This window comes from Protomyctophum bolini (genome assembly GCF_963924005.1).
Source record: "Protomyctophum bolini genome assembly, chromosome: 7".
Taxonomy (NCBI): Eukaryota; Metazoa; Chordata; class Actinopteri; order Myctophiformes; family Myctophidae; genus Protomyctophum; species Protomyctophum bolini.
In genome coordinates, this window is record NC_137868.1 from 14,791,985 (window position 1) to 14,818,148 (window position 26,164).

Here is a 26,164-nt window from a genome sequence, read left to right on the forward strand (position 1 = left end):
GGGAGAAGGAGATGCACCTGGGGAATTGCGAGAGAGTGTTTTCGTGTTAGTTTTATTCGGTCGAGGAGGAATGATGTTTTAGTGTTGAGAGCTTCAGTGACAACCAGGACAAACATCATGTATACGACTGAACGCAGGCGAATGAGCCTGCGGCTGCACGAAGTGAAGAGGAAAGATCCAGTCTGGGTTTCAGCTGGAAGTTTGTGGCACGACCCCTTGGCTTTGGAACTCAGTCATTCCAACAAACAGCAGGTTACCTCTCCGCGGAACAGGAACAGAGCTGTGTCCGTGGCTTATATTGTCATAGAAGATGCTTCTGTGCCGCAGACCGAGGAGAACCTCTCACTGAAATGCCTGAAAGAAGCCTGTGCGGACGTACACGCGGTGTTCAAAACCATTTCGTTTGAGAGGATTTCTCTGGGAACGACAGATATTCTGGATAGTTTCTACAACGCAGGCAAGTGTAGGCATGCTTGCTTCGAGTGAATTGGTTTGACAGGAATCCTCCCGGCGCGGTTGTCAGCCAGTGTTTCCTCAGCTAAAGCAAAAGCAGACTGACAAACCTGTTTTTTCCTTGCCCCTGTCTTCCAGATGTGGCCGTGGTGGAGATGAGTGACACTTTCTGCCAACCGTCGCTCTTCTATCACCTTGGCGTGAGAGAAAGTTTCAGTATGACCAATAACATCATTCTGTACTGTTACAAACAGGAGAGTGATCTCCAGGCTATCAAGGTAACTAACTAGATCTGTTTCCTGGGTATACCTAATGGTCCATCCATAAACCATCATTCATGTGCCATTCATGCGTTATGACTCATGTCTGCTATATGTGCATGGTGGTGGTCTGCAGAGAGTTGTTTGTCAGCTCAGCTGGGAGGTTATTTTGTTTTTTGTTATTTGCCAGCTGGGCCTTGGAGTGTCTTGAATGCAATATTTGGCCAGCTGGGATTCAAGCCCTTTTGAGGCTACACAGTACAATGTGAATATCTGAACGTATATGAAGGCAAGCAGACTTTTGCATTGTATTTGTATATGGTAGCCGGTCATATTACGCTTGTTCTCCACCCACAGGAGCAGTGTGGAAGCTACACCTTCATTCCTTACATAGTGTCACCTCAGGGCAAGGTGTTTGCATGTGACGCTACCATGATGAAGGGGATCAAAGAACTAATGCAACCCAGTTTCAAGCTAGAGCCCTTGCTCACCCCACTGGTGGAGACGCTGGTCCACCTCCTAGAAAATGTTCATGTTCAGTCCAGGTCAGACACACACCTCAAAACAATGTGCCATCAAAGCTTTGATGTATTTTCAGTATACTAGTCTATTTCTTTGATAATACATCCTACACCTGTCACGTATAAATCTACAAAGAGTACAAACTGATGTTGTGGGATGTTTGTGTTGCTCCTCATTAGTTTAAGTTAGTTGGATTTTTTTTTAGCGGTCAGTTGAGGTTGACAAGTTCTCAAGTACTTCAGTGTTATTAGCTGTTTATGCACTCTTTAATGGCAGTGAGTACTTCCGGGAGTCGATCCGGCATGAAATCCGTACGGCGCGGGAAAGGTTCAGTGGACAGGCCCTGAGTCAGGAGCTGGCCCGCATCCAGAAGCGCCTGGACACTGTGGAGCTGCTCACCCCTGATATAGTCATGAACCTGATGCTGTCCTACCGTGATGTTCAGGTGTGTGTGTGTGTGTGTGTGTGTGTGTGTGTGTGTGTGTGTGTGTGCGTGCACGCGCACGATTGAGCACATACTATTTATTTTCATAGCTATACTTCAATCATGTGTCTGCTATGCCAAATATTACTGCAGAAACTAGATAGTGATGACCATTTCATGAATGTGCAATGGTCATAATGTGCTTTATAAATAAAAAGTATAGGCAACAGCACAGGATTGTTAACAAATCAAATGGCACATTTGTAATTGGAAATTTGTAATTTTGACAAAGTAGAACCAGTTAAATGGATCCAGTGCTGCTTTGCTGATGGACGGAGGATCAAAACTCACTTTCTTTTCATCATGTCACATTTTTCACCTTTTGTAAATAAATGTGGTTTTGGATCCTAAGAGCAGCAACATTCTGTTTCAGTGTGCAGGCCTTTTATGTTATTCCGAACAATTAACAATGAAATTATTCATTATATATGAACTATTCAAGGGATCTCCTAGCCTAATAAATGATTCATTGCAATTCTGCCCTCTTGCTGTCTGCAGGACTACGATGCCATAATCTCACTGGTGGACAATCTGACGAACCTACCCACGTCTGCAGTGGCATCACATCCAAATATAAAATTCCACTACATATTTGCACTAAACAGGTAACCTGATGCCTTCTGTACACCCTTATTTTGGTTTTGCCGATCAAAATCAGGGCATTGTGTGAAATAGGGCATGGATGAAGAGCAAAGTGTTTTGCGAATCTTCCTCGGAATTGGACAAATACTGTCACTGTCATACAGCAGCGTCATGTCTGTTGCCGTGCCAGTGGTTTTATTTTAGTTTGCACAACAATAGGACAGAACATACTGTACAATCGTTTGATAAAAACACAGCAACTACATGGTAAAAATCTAATTTGATAAGCAAGTTATGAAGATAAAAACAAACTCATGGGGATTATAAAAGCATATTGATTGAAAAGGTTTATGGTATGAGCTTGCAGAAGTGGAGTTAGCTGTGACATAGCGTATAGATTCTTTGAGAGACATACAGGGGGTGTGGCCGAGTTCACCATTGTCTTGTAGATACAAACAACAGAGGTAACGGCATAGCTAAAATAATGTGAAACAAAGTGAAATACATTTTCTTTTCAAAGTTCCACAGTCTGCTGATGCTGCAACTATACCTTCACATTCCAGGAGGAATCGCCCCGGTGACCGAGCAAAGGCTTTGGAAGTGATTCTGCCAATCGTGGAGTCGGGGAGCAAGGTGGCGTCCGATGTCTACTGTCTGTGTGGCCGTATCTACAAAGACATGTTCATGAGCTCTGGGTTCACTGACCACTGCAGCAGAGACCAGGCCAGTTATTGGTGAGGACAGACATTAGTAACCTGTTTCGACCAGTCATGTTTTAATCTGGCTTTTCTCATTGTCAGTTTGTCACTTCCCATAAAAAACAATTGGTTGCGTGCATGCGTGCGTGTGTGCGTGTGTGTGTGTGTGTGTGTGTGTGTGCGTGTGCGTGTGTGTGTGGGCGGGCGGGCTTCCCACTCAGTATATAATAAGTCGTTGTGTGATTTTTCCAGGTATGGCAAAGCTTTTGAAGCAGAACCAACCCTTCACTCTGGCATCAACAATGTAGTTCTCCTGATGGCAGCGGGTCACGAATTTGACACCTCCATTGAGCTGCGCAAAATAGGTGCCTTATTGTATTCTTCTTCTTGCCGTCCATGTTCAAATCCTGATGGAATGTACTGCACACTTTGCCTACACAGTTGTGATATTTTGATATCAGAGGAAACCATTTCTTTCTGAAATGGATGTATGGCATTTTGATCATGACACTGTGATCTGTATGTTTATGGTGTTTGTGTCCAGGTGTGAGCTTGAGTAGCTTGCTGGGGAGGAAGGGCAGCCTGGAGAAGATGAAGGAGTACTGGGATGTGGGATTCTACCTGGGGGCCAGTATCCTCTCAAACGAACAGAGAAAGGTCATTGAGGCCTCAGAAAGGCTCTACAGGCTCAAGGCGCCCGTATGGTGAGTCAACAAAAATGCTGTGCACTCCAAAACAAATCTGTTATTTTCAATTATCAATTTACGCAACATTTATTTGTAATACTTTGTTTAAACTTAATGACCAGTAAGAAGGAATCCACAGATTCCTGCCTTAAGCCCAGACCACACAATGATTTGCGATAACGATGAAACCTTTGCAATGTGTTTCAGTCGGAGAACAATATTCGCAGTGGTCTGAATCACCCTGTTGCAGGGCGGATCATGCCAGGTCATTGAGTCACTTGACCTTCAACTTGTTGAATTGCAAGCAATATACACTTCAGAAGGTATCAACCTTTACAACCTATCGATCGTGTACACGTACAGTCCTCAGGGATTACTCACGCATGCACATGGCAGAGTTTTGGACAGAAGAGAGAAGAGACCTGCTTATCAATCTTTTTTAATAATTCTGTTTACAGTATATAACGAAACTACTCGAACAACAGAAAGCTGTGTAATTGGAAAAACTCTCTCTCTCCCTGTCTCTCTCTCACACACAGACACACACAATCCAGCATGTATTTTTAGTGTGTTGGCAACCAAAACCAACACTAGATTTTTTTTTGTACCTGCCTGCAAGAGAGGGGGAGAGAAGAATGACAAAAAGTCATAATTCTATATAATATAATGTGCCATGGAAACGGTAAACTGTCTTGTTGCCTTGTTGTGGAGTTAACACTGTCCAGCTTTAGCGACAGCCTGTCTCCTCAGTTTACATCCCATAGCCTGGAGGGACTGCGGCAATACTATTGTTGTAGAAACAACAGTTTGTAGTAGTTCGGTGCCTGGATGTGTGGACTGTCCAGTTTTTAAACTTTGCAAAGGGATTCTGTTGCAAGTGTTTGCAAGTTGGAACTCGTTGTGTCACGAATCATTGGTGTGAGTATGGTGTGGACTCGGCTTTAGAGCATGTTAGAATCTTGTGGAGCAGTGAGTTTGCTTTGTTTCCTGAAGGTATGTGGGCTCCATCATGGAAACGTTCATCCTGTACCGTCAGTTTGCCAAGCCTCCAGAGATCAGATCTCCGAAACAAGACACAGTGGACTTTTGGATGGAACTACTGCTGCAAACCTGTAAACCCACCGTCTCCACAGATCGCTGTCCAGTAAGATCACAGCTTCTGTTCCTTCTGGCAGTCTGTCATCTGTGGTAGTGATGTCTATTAGTTGTGCAAGTTGACTAGTAAGCTCGTACAGCAAGCTTGCAAACACAATTATAATTATAACCGGCTTTAAAATAACCCCAAACTTGTTTTGAGTGAAATATCCCTTTAATCATGTTCAGTTACTATTTTCGGCAATCCATTAAAAGCAACAATAACATAACTTGCATAATGATAATGATAAAATGTTAATAATGAAAAGTGTCTGCAAGTTGATTGTCATAACGTACTAAGGAAGGGAATCCAATGGCTTTCTCAGCTGACAACAGCTGACATGATAAGAATCTTTACACTGCGGTTCCTTAAAACTCCCCAGGCTATCACTGGTCCGAGGTCAACAGATGAGAGTTTTGCTTATCTGGAAACTTCACCCTGGCTTTAGGTTGGGCTCCAGACATAACAGAGCACTCAGTTGCAGAAACACACAAGAAATGGGGATGGATGAATACAGAATATGAATTGCATTATCTCATACTGCCCTCACACCAGTAAGTGATGGTACAAAATTATAGTAAATGAGTAGCCTTCAAGTCATGGCAACCCATAGGTCAGGTGCCTAGTAGTGCATTATCTCCTGTTTCCTTTTGACTGAAGCAGGTTCATGTACAAGGACACCCCTTGAAATTACACTAACATGTCACAGGGACCTACCCCATCCAGCTGTTGATGCTGATTGCCAAGCAGGGAAGCATTGGGTACCATTTGTATTGTGTTTTCTGTATAATTATACTCAAGTAGGTTATTAAAAATAAGTGTGCTCAGGTGGGCAGAAACTAGAACTAGTACCTATACTACCTTGGGCCGGTCCAATTAAATCACTATCTATAACAACAATGTCATTCATGAAAATACCAATTTCCAAACGTAGCCTACAGTGTATGTTTGAGCACAGACACTCTGCTTAACCAGTGGACGTCAGTGAGGCAAGCTTAGCTATGGCGTGCAGGGAGAGACAACGTAAGTGGGACCACCACGGTATGCGCTTACACACAGTGGCTCCATTGTTTTCATTGATCACACACAACGGCAGTTTGCTGATGTGGCAGTGGCAAGTGTAGAGCGAGTGGCACTGGCTACCACACACGGATAACTGGAATCTTTTAATTAATTACAATGTTTTGTTTTACTCTTCCAATTACGGGATCTCTGTATAAAAGTTGCTAATAATGCAACATGTCATCCTATTATTCAGAAACAGTGGGAGTCATGTGTACAGTAACCCACCCAAATAATTTCACTATCGTACCTAATGGGTCATGTTCAGTTTATGGTGAATATTATCACAAGCTTAGTGCTCGAAAGCCATGCTTTGTTTAAGCTATATTGTATTCTTGCTTAATCAGTGGAAGATTCATTGTTTGTTGGTCATGCCTCCTGAACTGTACGCAATTTCAAAATACAGGCTTCAAATCCAGGAGTTTGAGGTCACATAGCTTCTGGTTAACCACCCTCCCAGATCCTTATCCTGACCTTAACCACACCTAACCTGACTAAACTGAACCATCTCTCTAAACAAATGCCTAACCACAACCATTTTAACATTACTACATTTTCAGGTCGCAACGTGGCCTGCCTTCAAATCTAGTCATACAACTATTCTCATGGCAGACCCTAGCTCTGGTCCAGCCAGTAAGGATTTATCCTTAATGCTATGTTACTTTCAACTTCCTGCACATGCATGAAAGACTGCAAGCCCGTCGACCGCTGCAAAAATAAAAAGAACGATTTCTGTTCTCACCAATACAAAGACGGTTTTGTAAATTCGAAAGCCTACTTTCCCTAGCGGACGCTAGGGACACACACACTAAAAAAAATCACTTTTTGACCAGAAAAGATAGTTTTTTTTCACCGGAAGAAAAACATGTTTTAGTTACTCCACTGCACCCTCTACAGATTTTGTCAATGGAAAATCCCATTTACCTGAGTGAAATATTTTATTTTCTTGCCAAACGGAAGTTGAAAAGAGGAAGTTGAAATTAACATAGCATTAAGGAGAAGTCCTTAACCAGAGCTAGGCAGACCCCTTAACCGTATTTGTCCAAATTTGATGCGGATCTGAGTAACGGCGTGCAAGTCCGAAATCGGATGTTAGTCTCTGACATCGACCTACTGCTCACCCACAAGGCCAATTTATATAGGTACCCAAATATAGCTTGGCCCACGTTCTTTATTGTTATTATGTCTTGTGTAAGGTAAGATTTACTTATGCTTGGCTTCTTGGACATTGCAGTATTATAGTAACAGTGAGCAACAGCATGCAATGAACATTGCACAGTGTATGCCGACTCAGGAGCCACTACCATTTTGACGTTGTCATGACAGGTGCTGATTCTGGAACCCACCAAAGTGTTACAACCAGCCATAGTGTGCGTGAGTGAAGAGGACGTGAGCCGGACTGTTCAGCTGAAACACGTCACACCCTTAAAGGTATGTAGACCCTCTGACCGCCCCGTAGCCACTTGCCCCTGAAAACCTGTGACTTCTGAACCTGTCTGCGTAAGGGAACCTGTGCAATAAAAGTTCCGTCTATCCATATAGCTTATTCCCTTTGCATTGGTTCACGGCCTAGTCCATGTTTAACCAGAAAAGGTATGAGGTGTTTTCTTTGAGTGTCGTGTGGAAACCTGCCGCACCTTTCTGCCTGAGGGCTGCTCACACAGCGTCTCTTTCATTTTCACGCGTATGTGTAAATATATCTGACTGTATTTGTTCACTGCTTCCACAGAAAGGCTTACACCAGTGGACATTCCCAGCCTCTGCAATCCGAGGAGTGAGGTAAGGAGGAGTACAACATGTGCTAACTTCTTTACGCCTACAACGTCTTTCTGCTTATGGCTCTGGGTGTGTTCAAGTCAGAAGTGCCAAAACAAATGGGGTTTCTTTGGAAGCCATGGCTATCTGTCCGTTTTTCTTTTTCATTTCTTTTCATTTCCCCTCAATGCACTTTCAGCATTTGTTGCTTGATGTTTGTATTTGTGCATGTCATATCTGGCCAATGACCAAAGTCACTGTGTACTTTAGACTGGTATTGCCTTCTAATCTGGCTTTGACAATTCGTATCAGGTAATAAGCCGGGGAAGACTATGACCATTCTTATTTATATAATGGCCAATGACCTTCGTTGGTTTATATCATAATTTCCCTAGGGGGAAGGTCAGGTGTCAGAGGTCAGGTGTCAGAGTAGCACAATGTACAATCTATCTAAAAATGAATATACAAGTAGATATATTTACAAACTATCAACAGTGAATGAATATGAGAATGAATCCTGTGTAAACAGGTTTCAACAGGCGGTATCTGGGTAATAGGTACAGTATATCAACTGTGAATATATGAATGGATATACAGTATGTACAGTTTATCAACAGTCTTATCAGCAGTAAATAAGAGAGAATATTAAGTCTGTCATTGTCAGTATGTTGGTTATCCTGACCAGGCATCTGTCACAGACTCAGTTCTGTTGTGTACATCCCAGCAGTCCAGTGTGCCAGAGTCAAAGCAGGAGTAGGTAATATAAAAAAAACAGAACAGACTAAGCTCTCTTATGCGCTCAGCTTGGTTGTGGAGCCTGATTGCTGCTGGTACAAAGGAGTGCCCAAGTCGCTTTGAGTGAGGTGTGTCAAGGGGATGAGTCTGTGGCAGGGGAAGAGGAGCATTCCTCATCCCCGCTAGCTCATCATGGAGATGAGAGGGGTTTACCTGGATAGCGTCCAGCTTCCTCTTCATCCTCCCCAACCACCTGCAGACTGTCTTATCTTAACTCCATCAATGAAGCTAACCTTCCTCACCAAATACTTTTGTTGGTATCCTTTCTTTGTTACTATAGAGTTAGACTGATGGCAACATGTTACACATGCATCTGCAGCAACCTGTTACACATTGACAGCAATAGTTTTGATGAATTTCAATTAGGGATGGGCAATTAACACACATCGGTGTCCGACGATATTGGCCTTAAACCAATATCGATAATCGGTATCTGTAAAATAATATATCGGTTTTAGCAGATATTTTATTTTATAATAATTATTTTGGAAAAAGCTGCAAATTCTAACAGTGTTTTCTGGGAAAGCTTGCCCAACAAGTTGGAACATTTTTAACTAAAAATACTATACATTCAGGCTGTTTATGTTGGGATATGGGACAACATTTCAATAACGGTGCATCCCTTGTTTTGGAATAAAGAGGCATTGCTTTTTTCAAATTCACTGTTTATAAGGCTTTTTCAGAATCTTTTGAATACAGAATGAGATCATATCGACATTGGTTATATCGGATATCAGGCCATAATAGTCTGGGAGCCGTGTGGTTTCGTCAGGTAAAGTTTCTTTCTCAACTGATTCTTGTAGCTTGGGGTCACCACTCACCAATTCAAGAGGGTGCCCACCCAGTGATATCCCTTGGGCAAATAACAAATCCCTGAAAATAAAGTTTTATGGTATTTCATGCGAATTACTTGGTCTAAATGCATCAAATTTGCTTTCTACACGTGTTTATGAATGTGGATAGGCACAAAGTATTAGATTTATGATGAATGCATTATTAATTAATGCAAATCACATAAAATATATCAAATGCAACAAATTTGCATTCCAAAATAAATGCTTATTTGGCAGTGGTCATGTCCACCACACCTCCTTTCCTATGAATTAACTCACTCATCATTACTTTATTACTTGTACTTAATTAACACACTTTATAATTGCACATACAGTGAGTGGAGTCGGTGTTGCCATATGGGGACAATACATTGACCCTCATAGTACTGGCAAGGGACCTGGAGGGAGTCTGTTTCCTATTAAATGTAAACACAGCCTTCTGGGCTAAAAACATTATTGATTGGAAGATATATCATGATTGATAGGACATGGAATTTCTAGCTGACTGACCTGATATTGTAATCACAGTAGACCTATCTCGAAGATTAGGTAGACATCACTGTCTGACAGGTATGTGGTTGACATCAGCTGGATGGTGTAAAGGTCTGATCCATCAATGACAGTGACATCTGCATCAGCAGCATTCCTCCCGACCTCAGGTGACGTCTTCAATGTGGACATGGCTTTCTGAATTGCTTAGACTCAGATCAATCACTTATTCCAATGTATTTAAAGATTTTCACTCATCTTCCAGCACTGTGCTCATGCTTATTTATTTTTTTACTTTGTCTTTCTGCCTCTTTCCCATTATGCATGTTCATGCAAGATTGTGTCTACATTGACAACTGGTGTGACTGATGACCACATCTTGGAGAAAGTAATGAAATCTCATAATGCTATTTTTGGGATTTGATACATTTGACTTGATTATTGTGCATACAATATCATTCTCAAAAGATATATTTTATGGTATGTTGGGGTTTTCAGGGATGAAGGGGTTAATAATATGCATTAATAAATCATTGTAGAAATCAAAATTGATGCATTTAGACCAAGTATTTTGCATGAAATACCATAAAACTCTATTTTGGCTGGATTATTTTGTGTTTTGCGCATTATGGGGCTAATAACTAAAAATGTCCAAGGGATATCACTGGCCACCCTCTTGAATTATTAAGAGGTGACCCAAAGCTACAAGAATCGGTTGACAAAAAAACTTTTATCTGACGAAACCATGTTCAGCCAACAATCACTAATAGCGATAGTGGCAATTAATTATATCGGATATCGATATCGGCCAAAATGTCTCATCAGTACATCCCTAATTTCAATGTGTTAATCTTCAATTCATTCATTGACTCCCAGTGCCTCCAAGATTGATGAGCGGAGCTGCTTCCTGTATGTCCACTATAACTCTGATGACTTCCAGCTCTGCTTCCCTACAGAGCTGCACTGTAAAGGGTGAGGTGTTGTGTGTGTGTGTGTGTGTGTGTGTGTGTGTGTGTGTGTGTGTGTGTGTGTGTGTGTGTGTGTGTGTGCGCGCGCGCGTTTGTGCCTGACCTTTTTTCGGGATCCCGCAGGATGGGATTAAATATTTGAGGTTTGGGCTAAAGAGAGAGAGAAATATGTAGCTACTTGTGGGACAAACAGTGGAACAACAAACGCTAGTATGCTATGCTAGTTTTCATTATTAACAATAGCATTTAGACTAGAGTATGTATGCAACATATACAATACATACAATATAGCATGCATACCGGTATCTATGTTGCTTGTTGTAGCATAGGTAAAAAATTCTATATTGGCAATGCAATTATGTTGTTGTGGCCATGAATCCTCCCGATTTGAATTGAGGAGATGCACACAGTTGCAGTCTGGTTGACTGCCCACACTGTCTGGGTGACTAGGTGATTGGTTGGCTGACGATAAACCTGACCAAAATATCAGTCTGGCTGCCATATTGGCCATTATTTGACTTTTTGACAGTATCAATATAGGCAGTTCTGCAGCCGATGTGTCCCAATTGTTAACCACTTTCAACCTGGTGTCCCTGATTTGTGCATGTCACTAAATCATCGGTGCGGCTCCACAATAAGTTACAGACTCACTAACAGACAGAAGTCTGATTCATGCAGCAGCACTACTGACTTAGTAACTTAACGTGACAATAAATCTGCTGGAAGGAAAGCAAGCAGCCAGCCAAAGATGCACAGGCAGAAACACAAATAGCCGGAAATAGACACATTCTCTGGCCAGTGGCCAGGGAAAGAATGTGATGAATCATCATCCCTTGTTAAAGGCAATGCCAAATGACAGATGGATCCTATTCACTCTCACTTCAATGGTCAACATTACACAAAAGGGGAAATGGGATGTATTTCCTAATTTGGTGTGTGTGTGTGTGTGTGTGTGTGTGTGTGTGTGTGTGTGTGTGTGTGTGTGTGTGTGTGTGTGTGTGTGTGTGTGTGTGTGTGTGTGTGTGTGTGTGTGTGTGCACTAGTTGCAATGCTCTGCAGAGCTTTAGTCGGTGTAATGTCTGTATCACTCGCTGTTTATATTTGTAACATCCTGCCATATTCTCTCACCTCACTAGTTTCTGTGAGCTGGTGAACTCCCTGCTGCGCCAGGCTGAGGCCCCCGTGGACGACCCCAGTCGTCTCACTGGAGGAATACTGGAGGTCAGTGACAGTCCTGTCTCTGCCAGAAACGACAATTCTATTTTCAAGTTCCCTGGCTTTGACCAGTCAAAAATGAAAGTAAAATAAACTCCTAAAACAGCAGCTATAGGTCAAACATTGAGGACAAAATTATATTCCCATTACAAACCATCATATTTTTCTCACAGTTGACTGTAGCTTGTGTGTCTGCTAGCATATAGCATATTCATGTTATATTCCTTGAACTGTGGAGTCTGGACTCTGGAGTTCCTGACTGTCTGTGAAAGTGGTGATGCATTATGAAGTGCAATTTTTCAGCCACTTAAAGCCTAATTATACTTAGATCTCATCGACATTGATCATATCTAAAAGCTTACAACGCACTGCAAAGCGACGTGTTGTGATATGCGCTTGTAATTCAGTTATTTTCAGCAAGCAACATGGCGAGCAACCACTGTTTGAAGAACTGAAAATAATTTCACAAGCGGCTGCCAACGCTTTCACTTTTGACTGTCTTTGTCTGCTCCTCTCCATGCCATTCTGCAGTACATCTACGAGACAAATGAGAATGGAGACAAGGTGGTTCTAGGTAAAGGGACATATGGAGTGGTTTACGCTGGGAGGGACCTGAGCAACCAAGTCCGCATTGCCATCAAGGAGATCCCTGAGAAGGACAGCACGTATGAGCAGACAATATAAATATTTACTATTTCATATTTGTGTCATCCCTGATTTATCTAGAAGGTTTTGTTTTCAATTATGACTGCCTCTGTATATTATCCCACTTATTTCATGGCAATTTATGAACAAAATCAATAATTTAACTTTGATATTGATTAAAAATGATTGTATTAGCTTACAAGCTTCCGCTCCCATAGCAACATAAAAACAAAGGCAGAGCATCAGTCTGTTATCAGCTGTCTGCCATCAGGAAATAATAGACCACAGAATGTTGTTATTGACCAATCAGAATCAGGTGTTCAATAAATAATGACATAAATATCTCTAGTAGACCCACAAATTGCGAATACATTTCCCTCACTTGTTTGTATTCAAAGACATTTCTCTCATGTTAAAATTATTACCAGATGGTTCCTTCATAGTGTCCTTAGGCGGAAAACAGTTGACACTCCCAGAGGAGATGGATGTGCGCTGGCATTTTTCCTTTCCATGTTTACGATCCACTAACCTCCCCAAAGAGCTCAGCTCCGTTGCCTAGTCCTCTGTGGAAGTAAGGGAAGCTTAAATCACTTTTTCAAAGTGTGCAGCAAACCACACGTTACAAACAGCTGTCAGAGAAGCTATGTTATCATTTTTTGAGGATGCAAAACTCGATTTTCACCACTTGAACCTCAGCAGCCTTGTTGTGGGTCTAATATTTGTGGACAATAGAATACCTACAAGCACACTATCTGTCGCTCCGCAATTTTGAAGATCTACTATTTAGCCCTTGGTCAACTAAGCATTTGGTTTAATTGGTTAAGGCACAAATTTATGTAAAAAGAAGAAGAAAAGGAAACCGCATACTTAGATGAGCCATAGGTCAAACACTAACAAACAGTTAGGACTAACGACTTCAAGTTAGGAGGTGAAACATCAGAGATGATGATCGATGCCTTTAAAATAGAACCTTTCGGTGTGGTATACACAAGAGGCATTAACCACTTCTATATATATATTTGTTCTCATTTGGCACCTAGATCGCCATTTGACGCCTCCTGTCCAAACGCCCTCTGCGCATAAAAATACATAAACGAACATTCCGCTGGTTTATGCTGTCTATGGGGACGCAGTTTTTAGAACCTTAATATCTCGGATCCTTCTATTTGGGTCAAAATAAGCTTGATTTGCGCCTCATTTCTCTAAACGATATGATCCTTGGTTACAAATCGTATGTTTTGGGTGAATTAAATAACAATCGCGACACCCGTTAACATAGCGAAAATTCACTTCCTGACTCGGAGCGTCGCATCCCTCCAGGCTATGGGGTTTTAAGTCTGTGACTTCCTCTCACGTGCAGTTTTGTTTGTAAGTGAGATGTGGGCAAAGCCAGGGGATTATTTCTAACCTATACACAACCTAAATACACATTTCTGTGTAATGATTACGTTTAAAACAAGTAATACACTGTCTGGATGTCATCTTGAATGAGATTAAAAACGGAGTAGTTCTTTAATCAAAACCAGCTGTGTTGGAGGACAATGAAGCAATGGGAATCAAACTGGTGAGCTTCATTTTTATTGGCTTTTATAAAGCCAATAAAAAAACCACCCTGAGCCACCACCAGATGGCGCTGTTGGCGGTAAATGAGTTAACTCATTTATATTCATATTCATACTCATTCTATAATATTAGCTTGTGTTTGTCTCTTCTTTCCTCCCAGGTACTCCCAGCCTCTTCATGAGGAGATAGCTCTACACAAGAGGCTGAAGCACCGGAACATTGTGCAGTACTTGGGATCTGTCAGCCAGGATGGCTTCATCAAGATCTTCATGGAGGAGGTTCCTGGAGGTGCGGGTTCTAGTGTTGTCAATAATGCTGTCAAACTCATGAGTGTTAATTGTGGGCTAGCTGCAGCAGCAGCAGCGAGCACACAGGCAGGTCTACATCCACACACAACACACAGACTAATATTATTGTTCTTCCATGACGTTTAAAAAAACCCCACAAAATAATAAAATAAAATGACACTGTCTTGTACAATAGAGACAACTTCATTTAAAGAAAGGTTTCGGTCAATAGACCTTTTTCAATCACCAGATGCCTGAAGGATCGAAACATTTCTTAAATAAAGGTGTCCCTATTGTGCAAGTGTAGACTGTGTGTGGGTAATTTTATTTTATTCGTTACGCCTGATCCCTGTCTACGCACTTGTCTCTGAGCTGATCAGATGTGTATAATACTTTTAGGTTTAAAATGAAGAAATCTAAAATGAACGGTTTTGGACATGCCAGGTTTCCACCCGACAACGATTTTTATGAACACATTTTTATGAACACTTTGAGTAGATGTTAATAATGTTAAACTTGTTATTGTTCTAGGTTCTTATTTATTTATAAATGTTATAAGTGTTTTTCTTTACGAAGCAAGACTTCAAAATCGTCATGCCCCATGTAAATTAATATCAAACTGGGGGAATCACTGGTTTACATAGACAGGCCTTTTCAGTGATGCAACATTTCTGTAGTCTCCATGCCACTTTACATACCGGTAAGTGAGCAAGGCACTGAACCCCCAACTTAGTGGCCAACAGTATAAGACTGGTTGTACTGGTGTGTGTGTGTGTGTGTGTGTGTGCGTGTGTGTGCAGGGCGTTGCTGAAAATGAGCACTTGTGCTCAGCTACTACCCTCGGTAAATAAAAAATAAAGTATCTAAATTTTCCTTTAAATGTTATTTTGTCACTGTTTTGAAAGCTGTTCAGTGGAACATTCAGTTAGGTAAGAATCAACAGCTTAGCAGGCCAGCATCAGAGTACTGAAAGCCAGGCTCTTGTTGCAGGCACTTGTTGCAATACAATGCCATTATTTAGCTGCCAGGAAGTAAGAGAGAGTGTGTACGTACATGCGCGCGCGTGTGTGTGTTTACTGGATTTCTGTGGGATCTTTACTGGCAGACAGCGATAAAGGAAGTGGGTGTATGAAAGCCTGCCCGCTCAGAAAAACAATGCATTGTGTTCTTTGTGGAAACATATCTTCAAAGTGAAGTTCATATTATTTGTTGTTATAGGAAGCACAGATATACCATACATACAACTAGGCAAAAAAAGTTTGTTTCACTGACAAACTGTTAAAAGCCTAAACCACACCAATGATTTGCCATGCAACTCCTTGCAACTTGCAACCATTATCCCCAATGGCAGTTTCAAGGAGTTTCATTGGTGCGGTTGACCTTAAAACTGTTTTGTTTCCTCTGTACTACCAGTATTTTGTATGTAATCCCAACACAAATTGTATGCTCTCTTTACCTCTGTCTCGACTGAATGTTTAAAATATCTTAACCAACTCCCTTAAACCGTCAACCTATAATCCTGTCCCAACATGCATGTTGACCTTAAATTGTTTCATAGATGCCCCCTGTTCTCTTTTTTCCCCACCCCTCCCACAGTGAAATGCTTCTAGAATGGTAGAAAGCTAGTTGTCTTCATTCTAATGCGGGTATCTATGAAACAATTCAAGGCCAACATGTATGTTGGGACAGGATTATAGGCTGTTTCATGGGTACATGTGTTTTGGTCTGGATTTCTCCTTTAACACTAATAAAACACCATGCATGTCACCAGTAAAGTGGCAATGTCTCTAAATTGTTGGAGAGGATGACAGAGTTGTGTTTTATCTTGTTTTGCATAGGAAGCTTGTCATCTCTCCTCCGCTCCAAATGGGGTCCTCTGAAAGACAATGAAGCCACCATCATCTTCTACACAAAACAGATCCTAGAGGGGCTCAAGTATCTCCATGACAACCAGATAGTCCATCGAGACATCAAAGTAAGCATGGAGTCTGTTGATGAAGTCTCTGCTCTTCTATTCTATTCTCTTCTCTCCTCATATTTGAGTATTTAAACTTAAGCATATTTGTACTTAGTTGCACACCGTTGTCATGCACCGAAAATCTACAAGCTATTTACAATCTCCAAATGTGTTGCACCATGACACTTTTTTTTTTTTTTAGGTACTTCACATTGTGCACAAACAAGTATAAATCAGGCATTACACAGCATGATTAACACTTTTCAATATTGCAATGCATTTGTTTCCACACAGGGGGATAATGTGCTGATCAATACCTACAGTGGTGTGCTGAAGATCTCTGACTTTGGGACGTCCAAGCGGTTAGCAGGGATCAACCCATGTACTGAAACCTTTGCTGGTAAGATTACCAGGATGAACACACAAATGGAAAAAAGAAGAAAAGAAAGTCTGTATGTGACACTTGGTGGTTTTGTATTATGTGCACTGCATCCAGCTAATTATTTTCCTTGAATGGATGCATTGCATTTTACATGCATAAAAGGGACCACAGTGATTTACTGTATCGTCATGATATTCAATAGGTACACTCCAGTACATGGCCCCAGAGATCATAGACCAGGGCCCTCGGGGTTATGGGAAGCCGGCAGACATCTGGTCCCTGGGCTGTACTATCATAGAGATGGCCACGGGGAAACCACCCTTCCATGAGCTGGGCAGTCCTCAGGCAGCCATGTTTAAGGTACAGTATATTTAGGTCAACTCCAGTTAAGAATTTATATAACCTTTCTAGAGCTGGGCGATATGGACAAAATCTTTTATTTGATTTTTTTAGTAATGTTTTAGAAATCATGGAATTAGCAGATTTATAAGCTTGTGAGCTGGTCAGCTATTTCTTCTATTTCTAAAGTATTCAATAGGACTTAAGTGATTAAAACCAGGAAGTCTACACTTATACCTTATAATGATCTTACAATAACTAATATGCCAGATGATATCTATATTACCCAGCCCTAAATCTGGCACGTTGTAGCTTTGCCTGGCAACTTCTGTCTCTGAAAACTCCAACCTGATTTGAAAGAAGCCCCTCTTCATAACCATGGAGTTGTTCAAATAAACTCTTAACCATCCCACTTCAGGTGGGCATGTTCAAGATCCACCCCAAGGTTCCAGAGTGTATGTCTGATGAGGCAAAGGGCTTCCTTATGAGCTGCTTTGAGCCAGACCCGGACAACAGAGCCACGGCCACGACGCTGTTGAAGGACGGCTTCCTTAGATGTTCCTCCAGGAAGAAGACCAAGGCTCCAAGGGAGCCGGAGGCTAAAGACACATCGCCATCTTCTGGTGAGACTTCACTGCCAGTTAATGTCTGAATATTGGTGGTTGCTATTTGCGGTTTCTTGGCATGGTAAAGTTTGGGAACTCCTAATTTATACTAGCCATCTTTGTTTAGCTAACTAAAAGGTACATTTCAATCACCTTTTCAACTTACTGTATCTGTGATAATAATTGTGGTCCGTTTTTATAAAACATTTATAAGTCCTGAATAAAAACCTGAAACCTACAGCTTGACTCTGATATTGCAGGTGACTACTACCACCGCAGCCTGTCTGTTCCCATCTCCATTCATGTGGAGGACACAGACTCCTACTCGGACATGATAGACTTCAGCTGCTCCCTGGATCTCAGGCGGGTCACATCTGTCATCAGAGAAGATGATATCTTCTCTGATGTGAGCCCACCCACCACTGCCAGTTTCCTGAAGTGAGTCTTGTCAGATATGAAAATATATATTTTTTTAATGCTCAAGCCAAGGTTCCCGGTGCTCAGACAGAGCTGGGCAAGGCAGCGGCCCGTCTTGTAATTAACTCAAACTCTTTAAAACGGAGCTATCTGCCATCATTTGGTGAATTCAGAGGAATGCTGCTAAACACTGTGATTGCACCTGTTTCTATTGAGATATTTGTTTTGATTGACTTGTTAATCTGTTCTTTTGTAATTACTCTGATTGTAAAATGTAATGGACCTAATGGATTTGGATGTATTGTATTGTAACCTCAGCTCATTGAAAATGAGGGCTTGCCTTCAACTGTACCCCCCGATTATAAATAAAGGTGATGATGAACATATCTCACCATCAGTTTAATAAATTCCCCACTGGTTTTGATAGATCTTGTATCAAGTTAGACCGCATCCATTATAGTACTAATGTGATGATATAGTTACATTATATAACCTTTGTATAGTTGTATCTTTTGTCATATTGTGTTGAAAGATAATGTGTCTCCTGTCCCCCACTGCTGGTCAGTATTCCAGAGGACTCTCCCATGGACATGAGCAGCCCAGCCTCAACGGGGGAGAACCTGGGTCTGTTTCTGCTGAGGAAGGACAGCGAGAGGAGGGCCACACTGCACCGAGTCCTCACCGAGTACATCAGCAACGTGGTGTTGAGCATACAGGACACCATGCCTCAGGTTGGTGAAGAGGACACTCCCCGTGCATCACACTCATACATTTCAAATCACTTTTAAGACCACGTTAGTAAGGGCGGTGATCATTCATTGATTAATGCAAACATTTTATCCGTAATTATCAAATGAAGCAAGGAAACCGTTATCACAGTGCAGACGGTACGGACAGTAGACACAGATTGTAATGGTATCATTGATGTAATACATTTTTCTATGGCATGTTTAACTAACCATTTGATAGATGCTACTGATACTGGTGCTACTGCTGACAGCATGCTGGTTTTGTATAGTATTCATCGACACTGCCGATGCACTGCCGAACCCCCCAATTATGCATTTCATTCCATCTGTGGAAATAAATGCATACGTGGGGGGCTGTTTGTGTGTGTTTATCTAGAGGGGGGGGGGGGGGGGGGTTCAGAAATGCAAATCTTTTCATTAAGCTTGTGTATAATGTCTAATATTTTCTAGATCAGTTTTAATAGGAAGTGGCATAACACTCTTGTACATTCTGTGTGTGGTTTTGTTATATCTTTCAAAGTCATCTCTAACTTTTAAAAAGCATGGCGAGGGCTCATCGCTTACCCCAGAGCACATCACAGAGCTGATTGGCTGCTTGGGAGAAAACATCCGCTCTCCAGACAGGAAACAACTGACCAGCAGCCTCCTCAGCGTGCGAGCGAAGCTGCTGGCTGCTGCGGTACCTCTAAACAGCCTGCAGGCAGTGCTGTTCAGCTTCCAGGATGCGGTAGGTAACCTCAGAGCAGATGCATACATTGTCAGCATTGCACCACCTTAGGATGCTTATTCTCCTTGAGCTGTTTGCAAGTTTAAGGAGATAGTATACATATATTGCCAAAATGTGGAAGAAATCGCCATGTTTTAATTTATACCGTTTGTTGGAATATTCCTTTTCCTTTCCTGAGGGTTTCAACTAAATCAGTGGGGTTAATAACTAGTGGAAAGACGTGTGTGTCTGCATAAACCTCCTATTTCCATATTTCATCTTGTATAGTTTGTGATTAATTGATAAATGATTTAATTAATATTTTCATATATTTGTTGTATGACAGTGTCACACAAAACTAGCAAAAACTGCCGATCTATCACGATGTGTTGTGAGCGCTTTTTCTTTTTTCTTTTTACATATTCAATTATAATAATGCCAGGTTGAAAGTTGTTAAGTCTTGTCAAAGTCAAAGTCGTACAATTTGTCACACACGTTACCACAGTGAAATTAGTTCTCCGCATTTGACACATCTCTTGGGAGCGGTGTGCCGCAGCCAAGGAGTGGTGAGCCACACTCGGGAATCACTTGATTAGTTGATTTGACCCCCCAATCCAACCCATTGATGCTGGGTACCAAGCAGAGAGGCATTGGGTCCCATTTTTACAGTCTTTGGTATGACCCGGCCCGGGATCGAACCCCGACCTCCCAGTTTCAGGGCGGACACTCTAACCACAAGGTCTGGTCTGTGGTTTTATACTTTTTAAAAAATATACATATTATTTTTGTGGCTTTCGCCTTTATTTTATATTTTTTATGGAGGGACAGACAGTAGGCTGACAGGAAATGGGGCGAGAGATGGGGGAAGACATGCAGTAAAGGCCGTCGGGATCGGGAGTCGAACCCGCAGCACACTGCCAGACTGGATTACCAGCCAAGGTGCCTGGACCACTGAGCCATGGCCCAGGCCGGTTTTATACATTTTTAAACAATGAAAAGCATTAACAAAACCTAATAGTTTTGGACATGGAAGGCTGCTGCCTGATAGTGACAATGTGTCCATTTCCTGTTTTTAGGTGAAGAAGGTGTTGAGGCAACAGCAGGTGAAACCCCACTGGATGTTTGCCCTGGACAATCTGCTGAGACAGTCAGTGCAAGATGCCATCACTGTGCTCCTGCCAGGTACAACTGTTCATTTACCAGCCCAGTGCTTATCAAGGACCCCCAAATTGATATGTACATATATTTGGCCATTCTAGCCTATAGCGATAGTGGATCTGAGGTCATAAATTCACAATTATAACATTTGAGTTCAGTTGAGTTCCTTGGCCTATAAGAAAGTTGATGCTGATTTATTTAGTATTTGGCGACATTGTACTTTTTACTCCACTATTTGAAAATAGCCGATCTACAAGCTCACAACGCATATTGATAAGCTATTTTCAAATTATTTTCATGCATTTTTGAAAACTTAGGACATTCTGCATAATGAATACTTTTTACTGTTCTTTTCCAATGTTGAATAGATGGATATATGTTTGTTCTTTCTGATCACATCCATAGTACTTCTGCCAGTCTTCTTACCCAGGCTTTTCTGTGTGTCTTCCAGAGCTGAAACTCCAGCTACAATCCTCATTCGAGTGTGACGACGGCAGCACTCCTCCAGATACCGAGCGTCTCAGTGTATCAGAGCTCCCTGAAGTTTTTGCCACTGACCAGAGGGTGGAAACACAACTGACAGAAGAGCCTGCAGATGAGTGTCCAGCTAGGCCCGGCTCCCCCACAGACCTTCCAGTCACCACCCACTGTCTCCTGAGCTATGAACTGAGAGGGCTACGCCTGGAAACCAGCAGGTAGCCTTTAGCTTTCTAAAGCACTGTTTCCCAAACAGTGGATCGGAAACCCATTTGTGGGACGAATTTCCCTTTTTTCCCGCAGAATGTTCAGCTGTTTTCACTGAATGTTTTCCTACTATGACATGCCCAGCATAGGGACGCTACGTTGCGGTTTATGATCCGGTCGGGAGCGGATTGTAACCTTCGTCATGTTGTAGTCAATGATTTGTAGTCGTCTCGTCTGGCAGGAAACCACAAGGCGGAATCAGTACTATGAATGGGTACCCATGGAATGGGCCATTCGCTCCAGACCGGTTCACCTGCATTTATCAACCAAATCACATTTTTCAATGTGGAGGATTCCAAACCCTGGTCTCCACAGTGGTGGGCATGAACTTTACCCCTGTGCCATCCGAGCAGCCGGTACCTAAGTTTTAAGACAAAACATTAGGAGAAGACACTTTCATTAGATAGTAGAACTGTGTAACAAAAAGCTATAATGTTAAGTAACTATCAATCTCCTTAAAGTGTGGCCATGACTGTCATTCATAAAAATCCCAATTTCACCATAGCTTGTAAATGTATTATTTTAATAATATTAAGCATTTGGGGTCAGGAAATAGTGCCTACTAGTGCCTAGTGATTACTTTTTCTAAGCCGATTTCAGTGCACCAAATAAATATTTGTAAAAATACCCTGGAGTACCCCGAAAGCGACAATGTGTGTTCTAGTTTTGGTGTTAATTGTTACTGATGAATGGTGATGCGTGTGGTTCCAGACTACTGAGCCAGTTGAGTGACAAGGAGAAAGAGTACCAGGAACTCCTGAGGAACTCTGTCCAGAGGAAACAGGACCAGATTGACATGCTGAGGAACACAGTGGTCACCACAGGTACATTATGGTTCATCATGTCTTCTCTTCACACAGCCATCTGTTACAACCAATCTCAGCATGGAGGTGGATCTTTGTTTCCGTCTCTCTCGGGCAGAAACCTTGTGTATTCAAATTTCATCTTTTTATGTTTTTGCATGAATGAAAATGTTTTGTCACATGACCACACACACAAAGTAGTGAAACGGCTGATCTTCAAGCTCAAAAATATGTCACAATGCAATGCAACACGTTGTGAGCTAGTAGTTTATCAATTTCCTTTAACATTTTCAAACCTTTTGAAAAAATGTTTGTGGGTTTTATAAATATTGAACAAATATTAACAAGAGCAGTTAGTGTGTCGGGCGGTGCCCAGGTCTCGTGACATCATCAGGGATGGGGATGTGGAGACCCTGATGTCATAGTAAATGCGACCTGCTGTCGCAGTTATAAGCCCATATATGGAGATCCCTGATGTCATCAATATTGGCCAGCAACTCATCTGACGTCAAATCCTTAGATCTCCATATATGGATATATATCAGAACCTGTTCTGACATATCTGTTCATATGTTGATCCTTTCCCTTCCATCCTTCCTCTTCGATGTCTCCCTTTTGACTTATACCTGTCGATTCAAGTTATTCAAAGTTATTAGTGCAGCCACGGCCGGCAGCCGGCGAAAACTAGAGCTCTCAACAGGCCCGGAATTTAAGGCCCGGCCCTACCTGGGCCTCATCCAAACCCTGTACACTCAAGAGAATGTCCCCGGGACCTTCTATCTGTGAGGTGACAGCGCTACGGACTGTGCCACCGTGCCCCCCAGCTCTGTTTTTCTGTCTTTAGGCATGGACCACTGGAGATGATTGCTACCTAGCATGTGAAAACCTGATCTGTCAGTTCAGAATGATTAGAATCTGGCTGATGAAACATGCTGCTACTGTAAACATTGTGTGCAGACCGCAGTTAACACCTTGTGTTATGCCTGTCGCTCTCCCAAAGTCTTGTGATGAGACTTGGGGCCCAATTTTGCGAGTCTTAAGTATCAGGTCTTATGACTTAAGACCGAGAGGAGTGACCATTGCCATTTGTTTATTTTGAGTGACCAAACAGCATTGACCACACTTCCAGGTCTTAAGTCATAAGACCTGGTACTTAAGACAAGCAAAATCGGGCCCTTGTATCTGCAAACACCAAACTAGACCAATGGACTAATACTGGTCTTCTCTCCCTTGTGAGAGTAGATGGTTTGTATCCACAGATAAGCCCTAATCCAGATGTGAAGGCGTTGGTACGTTGGCTCAAGGCTGTTCCGGTAGACCAAGATACTATCGACAAGGTAACTTGTGCATTACTCGCTGAAACAGAAAGTTCACTACTGTATACTCCAGGTATCAGTTGAAATTGAAACTCAATTCCTTCCTCCTACTTAAATAGGCTGAATGGCATCAGTCAATCTTGTTATTAGCGTGGTTGCTTCATTATTACATAAAGACATAATTTCACGTGTGTGTATGCGATCCTGTTTTTCCTATAGTTGCGCTCTCACGAGTTCACCTTGGACTGTCTTCTCCACATAGCCTGCAGGGATGACTTAATGTATTGTGGCATAAGGTGAGCTGTCTCCACGCATCACCCTCACACATCCTCACACATGCTGAAACACGCTCGGCTACAGAGTTACTAGAGAGAGGAAAACACTCACTTTTAATTCATGTAAATTACTATTATGCAAAGTGTTACACATTGAAACACTGATATGACTTTATACAGTAATATGAGCACAACTGGTAAACGTTTATCCCCTGATGCACGTACAATTCCTCTGGCTGGAATTTCTGTGGTGGATGTCTTATTGAGTTGAGAAAAGGGTTTTACAAGTATAACACCTTGCTTGAAAAACCTAGCCATCTTTCCAATTGTCATATTTAAGAGATATAATCCCACTTTTATGAAATTTCTGTAATATGAAATAATATCAAAACTCATATATAGAGAGTATGCACAGGCATGATTTTCCCATCAGGACATGCCCCTCATCTAGACTGAGTGACAAAACATTGAGCAGCATGGAGTGTTGAAGTTTGGAAGCGCTCGTTGGAATACGTACCACCTGGCCACCTCTAAATGTCACATAATGCAGGAGGCAGCAAAATGTTAGTGTTAACACTTCCAAACTCTGACACTTAAAAATAATCAAATGCAGGGCATTTCTTGACAGAAAGTAGCTCATAACGTTTCTATGGTGGATTTTCATGAAACAAAAACTTTGCAGATAGAAAGAGGATAATTCAAGCTTTTCGTTCAGCTGCAATGTTAGTGAGTTTAACAATCAGACAGGACTTTTCTGTTTGGATGAATGGGCTGTCAAGGCCAGAAAGTAGTTTTTTGCCACTCAGTGGGCGTTCCCGCATTCTTCCAGGTACAATGATGTCACACGCATACCCTCTATTGTTTTGGAATGTGGCATTTTTACAGTATGTGTTAAGTATCCTGTATTCCTTCCCAGAGGGGGCATGCTTTGTCGTATCTGGGCTGCCATCACTGCCCGCAGGAACGGCCAACTCAGCACGCATGCAGAGGAGAGTGAGGACACACTTCTCTGATAGCTGTTGAATCAACGGACAACAGATCTATTGATAGGCTGGTCCTATCAGTGAACTGTGACAATGCAAGGTACTGGTGGTGTGCAGCTTTTTGTACAGGTACCATTGTCATTTGGAATTGTTTGAATTGTTTTGGACAGTTCTCTTGTCGAACAAACTGCTGATTTCTGGAAATGGTGTAAGCACCATTTGACAACTATACTTTTCTTTTACTCTACTTCAGGTGGGTTGGTTTGTGTTTGCAGAAAGAGGTATTGACTCTTCTTAACTTTTTGTGTTAAGTGTGATGGAATGTAGATATCTCCCTGTCAAAATAGGACCTGCTGTCTATTTTTGCAGCTTATCTTGAGCTTGGCAGCAAGGGAGTTTTCTTTACCCATACCTGCTGCGCTGCATGCATATAGGGTGCAGTGTTCTGCAAATGCTCAATTGGAATGCCATTGCTTTTATCAAGTGTAATTATAATTTATAAGAGGTGAAAATGGACACAGGATGTTTAGGTTCTGAACAAAATATGTTGGCCATGGCAAATTTTAACAGTTGTGTATAAAACTCATTCAAATATCCAGGGATGTAATTTTCTTTTACACTGGAGATTATGTGGACGTACTGGTCAGCCAGTTCACATTACCATGGAGAAAACAGTTTGAACGTGTGAGTGTCTCTGTGTGTACACCTGCATGCGCATTCCTGTATATTGGATTTCTGTGACAATGCGCTAAAGGAAGTGAGTTGAAGAATGATATTTTGGCTTGTCAAAGGCTTGTCCACATGAGTGGCCTCTGTGTGGCATTCTGTATTTGTGTATTTTTCATCTATTTAATTGTGCAATTATGACTCAGGACTCGACCTTGGTGAGATAAAATGGTAAATTATGTCAATTATTTTTTTACAAGCGGTTTGAAACATTGGAATTATGGGGCATATGGTGACTCAGTTCTGATGCTACACTATGTCATTATGGGTATTACTTCATGGAGGGATTGGGCTTGGTTTCACTCCGTAAGGAATATGAGTAATGTTTTTTGCTCACAATGTTATTTTAACTGAAGAAAGCAGTGGAGCTGGCTCAAGCATGAACTTGGTGTGATGCAATTTATGTGATAACACCCTTCTTACTGCAAACCCAACCCTGAAATCAGGTGGTCTATTTAAAGCTACAATCCCAAGTTTTATGTCCCTTGTCTCCCTTTCCCAATGGAGAGCAGAGCTGTAATTGCAATTGTTGTCTGAACAACAATAAAGATGCACATTTGTGTTCAATCTGG

The 26,164-nt window shown here is 41.8% G+C and overlaps 1 protein-coding gene across 2 annotated transcripts; it reads left to right on the forward strand.

The window, feature by feature from the left end:
- LOC308318801 (mitogen-activated protein kinase kinase kinase 5) lies at window positions 1-26,164 on the forward strand. 2 transcript variants are annotated; one of them, XM_080768432.1, is made up of 28 exons: window positions 1-457; window positions 592-731; window positions 1,071-1,258; window positions 1,512-1,680; window positions 2,218-2,324; window positions 2,865-3,035; window positions 3,252-3,364; window positions 3,544-3,703; window positions 4,679-4,829; window positions 7,209-7,313; window positions 7,612-7,661; window positions 10,631-10,726; window positions 11,859-11,943; window positions 12,469-12,602; window positions 14,306-14,433; window positions 16,271-16,407; window positions 16,684-16,789; window positions 16,974-17,131; window positions 17,529-17,733; window positions 17,976-18,153; window positions 18,698-18,863; window positions 19,423-19,608; window positions 20,664-20,769; window positions 21,197-21,440; window positions 22,201-22,313; window positions 23,532-23,629; window positions 23,828-23,904; window positions 24,800-26,164. In XM_080768432.1, exons 1-28 carry the CDS (start codon window positions 118-120, stop codon window positions 24,894-24,896), a joined length of 4,008 nt encoding a protein of 1,335 aa, XP_080624558.1. In that variant the 5' UTR covers window positions 1-117; the 3' UTR covers window positions 24,897-26,164. The 2 variants fall into 2 exon arrangements, with proteins under 2 accessions (XP_080624558.1, XP_080624559.1); XM_080768433.1 differs by having other exon boundaries at window positions 23,535-23,629.